We start from the raw sequence: 10,627 nt of genomic DNA on the forward strand, positions 1-10,627 counted from the left end.
ACGGAAAATGAAAAGTTGCGATTTTCTAGGCCGATATGGCTAGGAACTATACTCTCATTCTGGCGTAATAATCAAGGAACTTTGCTGCCGTACCATGGGTGCAGCAGGTGCAATTATATTACTACTTAAAACTACAGAAGAGTCAAGTTTTAAATAGGAAAAATATAGAAACTCTTTTGTCATTTTTGAGCGAGATGCTAACGGTCTAATCAGATTCAATTATCTATGCTAAGCTACAGCTAAAAGTGCTACCGCCAGACCCGGAGATCGGCTGAATGGATTTGAAAACGGTAAAACTCAACTGTTTAACTCTAGGGGGGTATTAGAGGATCGTTCCTTTAAACATTTCCGATGTGGTCTTTGTCTATTTGCAGCCTGTTTCTTTATTTGGTTGTGTTGTGAGCATTTGCAGCGCGTTTCTTTATTTGGTTGTGTTGTGAGAATTTGCAGCACCTGTTGTCAAACTGATGAAGATGTTTTCTTGATTTGCTGGAGCTTTTTCTATTTGCATGTGTTTTCTGCAGCGCGTTGAGCTCTCTCGGCCACGTGTGTGTGCTGTCAAATTGATGAAGATTTTTTTTATTTATTTGCAGGTGTTTTTTCTATTTGCATGTTTTTTCATTTGCAGTGCGTTGAGCTCTCTCGGCCACCGTATAGTATATCACATTTTCAAATTATTTTTTAATTGAAAATCAAGAACGATTAGATAGTACGTGATAGGATCCCCCTAAAGATAATTTACTGTTATCTGTATCCCTAAAGATCATTTACGCTTTTTTAGACCTATATGCGTCTGAAATCAACGCATTCACCAACCTGGCGCTTTTACAAGCAGAAAGAGGGCTGTGCTCGCCGGGAGCGGATCTGATGGATTTCCTGAGAAATCGCAGACATAAAGCCCCGAGTCTGTGGCTCTTAAATGAGAAAGAGTCAGAGTAACTGTGCGTAACTTCAGCTGTCCGGAGATACTGATTCGTCCCTCAATCTCTGGATCTGCTCTCATGACGTTATCTTCAGAGACGTTCAACACGCTTTCTGAAGGAGCAAACCTTCGTCTCAGGTGCAGAAGCGCTGGGCGGGGTTTACTTGCTTGTGCAACACAATCTATGTCCACCGATTCACCCTCAAGTCTTTGGATGTAATGAAAATCTTCAGATGCTGAAAAGTCTTGATAAAATATTAATAAAAAAATTTAAAGAAATCATGTAGCCGTCGCATGAAATATTTTTCAACTGGTTTTGGTTATGTGCATTGTTGGCCTTGTATAGCCTAATTAAAAAAAATATATTTTATCCTGCTCAATACATATTAAATACATCGGTTACTGAAAAAGGCATATTTTTGTTAACAGTGTCATTAAGAATACCTTAAAATATCACAAATTATAAATTAAAATACTTAAAATGTGTAATATATGTAACATTAAAGTAGGCTTAAGTTTTTCCTATTTTTCTGTTTGACAATCTGTATTGTGTAAAGCACTAAAAATAAAGGCGACTTGACGTTTATACACACACACACACACACATATATATATATATAACAATCTATCTTAAGAGTAAATATATATAAATGAGGTCAGTTAAAACAAAATTAAATTAAGATACCCGAGACAATGATTTGTGACTTATTCAGGTTCTGACTTTTTTTTTTTCTAGTAAAATGAACTGAACTTCTATCAGAAAGAGCTTTATTGGAAAGAGCTACAGCACAAACACACACACAAAACATTATTCAGTGACATACCTAAAGTCTGATCCCATAAAATCCAGAGAAATAGGCAGGCTCTCATGGTGCGCTTATTAAACGTCTTTAAATATCCAAGACAAGTTACACAGCTCTCCTCAAATCGTTGCTTGTGCTGCACTCACTCGCTACTATCACTCTCTTTTCATCTCCAGAGAGCTCCACCCAATGCACAGGAAGTTCAGCAGACATGTCTGTTTTTGTGTTTTAATGCTTAGTGAGTGGTTTCCCTAATGATTTCATTCTCTGAATTTATCTGCAGCCCTGACGTTTAAATGACTTTATTTAAAGCACTTATGGAACTTATTTTTCTTTCATTTCTTTTCATTTTCATTTCTTCTTTTTTCTTTGTACTAATATATATATATATATATGACCAAATATACAAAGAATACACGTCATTGGTTTTATCTCAGCTTTTATTATTTTTAAACAGGACAAAAGGAAAAGGAAACTCAGTGCTGCACTCTACTGCAAAGAAAGACAAAAACAAAAACAATAGAGATCATAGGCAATTTCAAACTCTGAAACAAAACACAAAGTTTTCCCTGTAAAAAGGAAGAGGAGTAATGATTTAGAGAACAAGGACTACTGATTCACATACAAGTTGTAAACTTACCAGTCGACTTAGACAAATAACTATTTGAAAGTGAACAGGAAAGCAATGACTCTTGTATTTAATCAAATCCATCAACAGCAGGTAAACAGAGATTACAAATCCAGAGTAATTACTCAGTCTAACCTCTAAAGGGGGTCTTGGATTTCCGTTAAAAAAATCAAGAGTAAATGAATATAGCAACTGGGCAGATAAAAGAAACATAACCACAAACTACTCACAGACAGTACTTTACAAAACACAAAACCACCTGATTCATATATTTGGTTAGATGCTAAATGAAACCTAGTTGATTGATATCAAAGCCAAACTGTGGACAGAAATCCATTAAACACACCATTAGTGCCAAGAAACATGCCAACCTTTTCCAAAACCAATGGAAGAGCTTGTTTAACAAATCACACATTACTCCTCAGTGCTACTGCATTATTTCTTATGAAACTTCTATGATGTATCAAAAGCACAGTATATATATATATATAAATATCTTACCACAGATTTAAATGAATATTCTGGATTTTCAACAATGCTCAAGGAAAGAATCTGAGGCACGCTGAATAATTTAACCTCATCTTTCAGTTTGTAAGGCGGAAGAGCTTCTTGTGTTTTATGAACATAATTCTTGTGGTGGAGTTTAAAGACATCCACTCCATGTAACTGCACACATACTTTTGGTTAGCACACGAAGTATAATGCTACACTGAAAAAAATGTTTCATTCATCCAATTAAGGGCAAGTTATTTATTTTTCATTGGCTCAAGTTAAAAAATATAGATGTGAATCATTACCCTGCATTTTTTTAATTGGATGAATTAAAAAAAAAATTCAGTGTAATGTGTCATGTTTATGAGCAAGTTGCATTTTCTAAAGGCTTAGTTTGAATAACTGCTAAACTTTCATTGTAATTAATGCATATCCATTTCCCATGTTTCTTACAAACTGAGAGATGAGTCAGAATCATAGTCTGCCACAGATGTGGTTGAAAACAACAACATATTACTTTAATATACACTCCCGTTCAAAAGATTGAGGCTGGTAAGATTTTTTTTAATGTTTTTGAAAGAAGTCTCATACTCACCAAGGCTGTATTTAGTTAATCAAAATACAGTAAAAACAGCAATATTGTGAAATATTATTGCAATTTAAAGTAACTTTTCTATTTGAATACAGGTTCAAATTTCATTGATCCCAGTGTTGTCAAAGCTGAATGTTCAGCATCATTACTCCAGTCTTCAGTGTCACATGATCCTTCAGAAATCATTCTAATATGCGGATTTGCTGCTGAAGAAACATTATTATGAATATTGAAAAGAGTTGTCCTACTTAATAGAAAACAGTTGTCTTACTTAATAATTTTGTGAAAAGTGTCGCTTTTTTCCCAGAATTCCTTGAACAGAAAGTAAAAATAAAACAAAACATTTATTTGAAACAGAAATCTTGGAACATAATTGTATTTACTGTCCATTTTAATCAATTTAATGCATCTTTGCTGAATAAACATTACAAATCTTACTGACCTCAAACTTTTGAAGCGTGTGTGTATTTTTAACATGTTAGCTAAAACTATGAGTTAGTTAAGAGAACTCCCCTGATATTAATAAACCCGGGGGCCATCACCAAACTTGCTCCAAATGGCTGTGAGGCCCCCTGAATTAGAGGTCTTCTCGGGTCCTAAAATCTGTACCCGACCCGAATCACTTCTTACCCGAACCCGACATGCATAAATTAATTTTTTTTTAAAGAAAAACCTGACCCGAGGCTGACGGCATTTAATTTCGAACCCGACTGGACCCCAACACAAACGGTATTGACGTGTGTACAGCCTGCAGCCCCGCAGTCAATCAGGAAAAATCCCGGTGTCCTGCTCACTGCTTTGGCCGCTTCTCCATTACTTTGATTTATTTAACATTTATTCAATTTATTATTAGGCTACTTTATATTAGTGCCTACCTGATACAAGTTATTTCTGAGCTCGGCTTTCAATTGTGACCAGTGGATTTGAAAAATAAACGTGATAGTTTGATAAAAAAATTAATCGATAGCCTAATAATTCATGGATTTGCTAGTGTTGTCTGCAACCTGATCTCTGGCGACAGCTTTTGCACACAAAAAAGAAAAGCCCTGTATGAACACGCAGCATAATGAAGCGAGTGGATTTTCCTGATGGATCTCATATCTATAAGATGATTTCTGTGTGCGAGGTTACAAACGTATGCTCCTTTTTTGTGCGTTCCTCACTTAACACGAAAGTGAAAAGTAGCCTACGCATTCGGGATAGAAGAATTGGGGTCTAATCGGGTCCAGTTGGAAAAAGCATGTTTATTTTAAATTCCCCGAGACCACTAATATCGAACCCGACCCGTGTCCGAGGTACTCTGAGTTTTGGACCCGAACCCGCTCGGGTTTTCCGGATCCAAGTGGACCCGTGAAGACCTCTACCCTGAATACACAGAGTAAAGAGAGAAAATGTGAGACTTGCCTCAGCCTGTGCAGGGCAACACTGAGACTCTGCCTCAGCCAGTCCCATGGCATTGCTACAAGGAGAAGAGAAATCCTCAGTTTAGGACAACAACCACAGTGAACTACAGTCACCTTCTTACCTGCCTCTTCCTGAAAATCACAAGTAATGAGCTGTATAGCCTGTACATAAATGATTCTCAGGTTCACAAGCGTTATTTCAATCTCTTGCAGAAGACTGTGATTTTCAGGAAGACTGCTATCTGAATGGTTGTTTTTCTTTTTATCTAGCAGCCATATGTCCTTGCATAAGAAGCTGAAAATTTAAAGGGGTCATCATACATTTACTTCCGATGTTCACTACATTATTTTTTCCCATCGAAAATAGTCGTAATTAGTTTTTTCCATTTATCGCCTTGTCCCTTTCTGTTGCAGCACAAACTATTAGGACCAGACTAATAATCGGGGACCTTCAGCCAGTTTTCTATTGTTAGTTTGTCTGTTGTTCACTGATGTCAGAAGTTGTGAGATGTTAACGTGGCGGTCTTTTTGGACTGAGGAGGATGATTTGAGTTGTAACAGTTACATCAAGTTGACATGGTACAAAACTCATTTACCTTAAAAGATCAAGGAAAACTTGATTCCTCATTATTTGACCCCTTTAAATCCAAACTTTAATATGAAAGGAACGTGGATGCAAATGCTTCAGTTTTCCTCTCACCCACAAACACATTCCAGCACACTGCAAACACAGCTTTCATACAAATAACAGCCATCGTGTGGATCATTTGTAGTACAAACCTTGTGAGGTTGTCCTTTACTTGCTAATGAAAAAACAGCCGTTAGATTTCAATAGTTTATTACAATTCATAGTGGAACAGTACAGATAGCATTCACAGGAGTCCTTTTGTTATTGGCCCTACAGAGAGAACACTGTAATTGTAGACAAGCAGACATAGAAAAATAAATCCAACAGTGACAGCTATCTGAAGCCCTCACCAAGCAACGCTGGGGACAGGACGCCCAACAGCACCTATGGGTGCTGCGAAGGCTTCACACTTTTAGTACAGTAGTATATTTACAGTGACTTGCCTTGATAAAGGTGCTGTACGAAACTCCAGCCGCTTCAAATTAATACGAACCATATTTACTACACTTCACTTCTAAAAACCTAAACAAAACATGAGAAAAAAGCCAGACTGTATGATCTGCAACAAAGGGTAGGTCCAAATAATAGACTTGACAAAATTAAATGTCCCATGCGCTATACAGTTTGATTACTCCATCTCCTCATTGCAAGAAGGGTTACGGTTACTGATCTGGATTGTAAAGCACGCCACTAGATGGTAAAATGGTTGAATCACCAAACCTAATGAAGACCAGTAGTGACGCTTCAATATCGGCCTCCAGGAGACATTACAGGGGGTCTCATGCCAATGGCGGGCCGAGGGGGAGCGGCCTGGAAGGGAGGGACCATGGGTGGGGCTTGACCGTAAGGAGGCATTCCTCCTGGGATGTACCCAGGCACTCCCTGCGGCGGAGCACCGTATGGCCCTACATGAGAGGAAATAGATTAGTTGCATTTGAAACAGTGATTCAAAATTTTTTTTAATCTGGTTTTATCTTACGCTGTTATTCTTCACTAATATACACTACCATTCAAAAGCTGGTTGGTTGGTCAGACTGTTTAATTATTTAGAAGTCTCTTATGCTCATTAAAGCTGCATTTAGTTGATCAAAAATACAGTAAAAACAGTAATATTGTGACATATTATTCAAATTTAAAATATCTGTTTTCTATTTTAATATACTTTAAAATGCAATTTATTCCTGTGATGGCAAAGCTGAATTTTCAGCAGTCATTACTCCAGTTTTCAGTGTCACATGATTCTTCAGAAATCATTCTAATATCTTGATTTGCTGCTCAAGAAACATTTTTTATGTTGAAAAAAGTTGTGCTGCTTAATATTTCATGGAAACTGTCTTTTTTCAGGATTTTGTGACAAATATAAAGTTAAAAAGAACAGCATTTAACTTTTTAACATTCTCAATGTATTTACTCTAACACTTTTATTCAGCAAGGATGCAATTAAATTGATCAAAAGTGAAATATCTCACCGCCCCCAAACTTATAAACAGTCATGTAAAAAGACATTTCCTCTCTTATTTTGAAATACCTTGCATGGGATGCCTAACACCCGGCTGTTGTACAGGAATGCCCTGCTGAGGGGGCAACACACCTCCCATTGGTGCAACTGGTGGGGAATTTACGTGGGCCTGTCCTGCACTAGGGATTTTACACTGGTAGCGAGGCAGCTGTGCTCGCAACTCCTCCTGTCAAACACAAAATGCACAAACTTGTAAGACATAAATATGGGCTTTTTTGCTTGCTTTCTTTTGTGGAATGCAAAAGATTTTGTGAAGAAAGTATGTCAGTGTGGTCTAGTGTTGTTCTGGTGGCATTGACTTTCAATGTATGGACAAAAGCATTATTCAAATCTATGTTCCGCAGAAGAAAAGTCTCAGGTTTGGAACAAGACAGTTTGGAATAATCAAACAGGTGTTTTATCGAATGAAAGCATGCACCATTCCAAAGCTGACCAGTTATTTCTGCAAAGGTTAAAGATCAAAGCACAGAAACAAGTTCACTTACCAGTGATATATCTTCATCAGGGTGGATCAACTTACTGGTTGCACTGGTGGTGGTGAGGGTGGCAGGCTTACTTGTGACTGGGGTGCCCGGTTTGGCCACAGTGCTGCTCGTGTTGGCCACAGCAGTGGCGGAGGACTGGGTGTAAGCTGGGAATGTTGGTTTGGGAGCAGCAGAAGGTGGTGCAGAGGAGCTCACTGCTACACCAGAACCAGCCTGCTGGACCTGCAGAAAGAGACCAAGGAGCAAATCAGATACATTCAGTGATTCAACTAATTCTGCATTTAGGTGCATTTTGCCCAACATAACACTTGATTTGAGGTTTTGTTATTTACTTTATCTAGAAATAAAGAACAAGCACACTTTTCAGGCAAACATTTGAGATGCACGATATAAGTGGTATAACTCAGTTACTGGCTGAATTGTACATACTCATTATTACCAAAGCTGTCCAATATTCAAATTCAATATTTAAAAACACTAATAATTTCATAACACTGTACATTTCATACAGTTTATTCTAAAGGTGTGATGTAAATTCACTTGTAGCATTAAAAACTATTGATTTCAGTTATTAGCTTATTTTTTATTAAAAAAAAAACAGATTAGAATTAATATCAGCCATAGCATTCAGTCTGATCAGTATTAGACTGAATTTTAATATCAGTGCATCCCTAACAAAACTAGGTTTGTTAGGCTTTAGGTGGATCATGATCAAGTATTCAAATACTTTTTGGGGCCTACATACAGTTAAAATGTGACTATGAAGGTGGATTTTACACAATTAAAAACCAGAAGAGAGAGAAACAGTCTGAGTTTAAAAGAGAGAATTAAGACGTTTATCAATTCTCGGTCTCAACTGAGATCAATCTCTTTCAACTCTTCTGAAGCACTACAGACGCCCCCTAGAGCAAAGTCAATTATTCTAAGAGGCAGTCTGAGGTCTATCTGCTGTTACATGCCATCAATAGTTTTATGAAGCAGCTCTTTCACCGAGTCAGCAAGCTACTGCATACTTGGGACAGCGGTTTAGAGGATGCTGACAAATTGTCCAGACTGGAGAAGCCTGAGCTTGTGCTTGGAGCTCGAGTCCCCATCTGCAGGATGGAGAGAGAGCACACAATAAAGACCCTCAGCTGTTTGATTCCGGACATGACTGTTGCTCACCAAAACTATCATCAACACACTTAACACTGAACCTCAGTTTGTTTAAAACGACCATCTCTTTTTTTTTTTTATGGATCCTCAAGCATTAAAAGTTCATCCATTAATACAGCCCACAAATCATGTTTCATAACTTGGTCTCATAGGGTTTAACAACAAGAGTTTTTTTTTTTTTTTTTTTTTACTGCTGGTCATGTCAGGAAATTAGTTCAAATTGTTTAACAATAAATATTACTGTATATTATATAACTATATTGTAAAAATATTTAATATTGTGCTCAATCTGCCAGGCCTACTGGAGTCTCATCAATAGGTCAACGCATGTGCTAATAGAGCTGAAGTAAACTAAGCCTGAAACAGAATCTGCTCCGGAGCAGCTTGTGGTCAGAGAGTAAGTTGCTATGGCTACTTACATACCCTGAAAGTTACCTCCATTTTTGGAACCGAAAGCTGAGTTTATCCTCTTACTTACCCTTAAACGTACCCGGGTAAGTCACATAACCTGCTTTCTGGAATACCCCCAGAGCTACTGAGAGTATAACTTGTTTTTGTCTTAATGACATACTTAAAAGGGAAGCTGACAAATATGTCAGAAGAGCTTTATTTTAGCAAATATTTAGTAAATATTCTCCCCCACTGACCAGTTCATAAGACATAAATAAACATGCATGTTCATAACAAGAAAAACGTATGTAAACAGAGATCTTATTATAAAAGAGCTCTGGTAAACATACACACAATGGAACTTATGCATTCAGGTATTTTGAATCTGTTTGAGGAGACAGTCGCATTCAAGCATTTACATTAGTTTTTTCCTGTTTTTCAGATTATTTTAGGTCTTCACTGTACTGCACTTCCCTGCTCTCTCTTCCTAACCAAATAATTGATGGTGAAAAAAACTCATAACCAAAGAAAAATACTGTATGTCCAGAGTCTAATCAGTCCCTGAAAGAGAAATATAAACCATTTAAATTTATTCAGATGACTTTCAAACTGATTTTTTGAAACAAAAGTAATATTTTACAAGACAATTCTTTCAACTTCAAAATTTCACAGAAAATTCAATGTGTTACTTGCCATTTCTTTGTTATTTGTGAAACTTACTAGCAGTTTCTTAGTGGCAAAAAGGTTCTATACCAAGTTTTTCTATGGTAGGGAGAAAGGGCATCATACCTGTCCTGCACTGGGAAACAGTGGCTTGGAGACACTCGGCTGTGGCGTGGACACTGTGGTGGCAGGCACAGCTGGCCGGGTGGTAGTAGGAGGGGCCTGAGCCATGTGGAGTATGCCAGGGTGATGACCCATGTGAGGAGGTAATCCTGAGCAGAATGATGAATTAATTATGAACCAATATAAAAGAAAATAAATAAATAAATAAAAAACAATTTAAAGAGCAGGTCATATGGTTTTTTAAAGTGTCCTAATATTGTGTTGGAGTCCCCTACAACTGGTTTAAATGCATCTAAGGTCAGAAAACAGTGTAATTTTCCCAGAATATACATTTATACATAGAGTCATTTGTCCATGATTTCGAAACGGTTCGTTCGATTCAGTTCTGAGCGAAATGTCTGTAAACCCCTCCCTTCCATAAGCCTACTCTGCTCTGATTGGTCAGCTGGCCAAGCCTGTTGTGATTGGCACAAAGAGGAGCGCTTGAGCAAGTTAGCGAGCGCTACCATCTGTGTTGCCAAGTCCACGGTTGTTTTTGATGTCGCGGGTTGTAGCGACCCCAATAACGTCATATTTAGGATCTGGAATGCAAATTTACCAGGGGAGCCCCGACTGAAAGCGTGTATTTTACACCCCAGAACGCGATTTTTAAAGGGGGCCCACCCTCGAAAAACCATTGGGCTAGTTTTGAGTAGCAATTGGGCGGGTTTTGTTGTGACAACCTGGCAACCCTAGCATGCACCTTTACATAAAACAATAATATAGTGCTCCAATCAGTTCTTAAAATAATGAAATAAAAACATTTTGTTTAACACTTATGCAAG

General features: G+C 37.6%; 2 protein-coding genes across 5 annotated transcripts in view; both read right to left on the reverse strand.

Annotated features, from left to right (window-relative positions):
- The window catches only part of LOC107689679 (uncharacterized), a 9,432-nt gene extending 3,837 nt beyond the window's left edge, over positions 1–5,595 (reverse strand). The window contains exons 1-4 of the mRNA XM_016487801.1: positions 5,541–5,595; positions 4,963–4,972; positions 4,838–4,896; positions 817–1,158 (exon numbers count right to left, since the gene is read on the reverse strand). Of these exons, the coding sequence (XP_016343287.1) occupies positions 817–1,158; positions 4,838–4,896; positions 4,963–4,972; positions 5,541–5,595 (466 nt within the window). The remainder of the gene's footprint in view (positions 1–816; positions 1,159–4,837; positions 4,897–4,962; positions 4,973–5,540) is intronic.
- LOC107689623 (BUB3-interacting and GLEBS motif-containing protein ZNF207-like) overlaps positions 4,340–10,627 on the reverse strand; it is a 12,008-nt gene continuing 5,720 nt past the window's right edge. Inside the window, exons 7-12 of one of the 4 annotated variants that reach the window (XR_001634353.1) lie at positions 9,807–9,952; positions 8,486–8,566; positions 7,473–7,694; positions 6,997–7,153; positions 5,621–6,373; positions 4,340–4,896 (exon numbers count right to left, since the gene is read on the reverse strand). Coding sequence is in view for 3 of the 4 variants with exons in the window: in XM_016487695.1 (XP_016343181.1) it covers positions 6,213–6,373; positions 6,997–7,153; positions 7,473–7,694; positions 8,486–8,566; positions 9,807–9,952 (767 nt within the window). In the remaining variant the exon portion in view is untranslated. Of the gene's footprint in view, positions 6,374–6,996; positions 7,154–7,472; positions 7,695–8,485; positions 8,567–9,806; positions 9,953–10,627 lie in introns of all 4 variants that reach the window. The other 3 variants (XM_016487695.1, XM_016487694.1, XM_016487696.1) reach the window with 3 other exon arrangements.

This window comes from Sinocyclocheilus anshuiensis, unplaced genomic scaffold (genome assembly GCF_001515605.1).
Source record: "Sinocyclocheilus anshuiensis isolate Anshui unplaced genomic scaffold, SAMN03320099.WGS_v1.1 scaffold813, whole genome shotgun sequence".
Classification (NCBI taxonomy): domain Eukaryota; kingdom Metazoa; phylum Chordata; class Actinopteri; order Cypriniformes; family Cyprinidae; genus Sinocyclocheilus; species Sinocyclocheilus anshuiensis.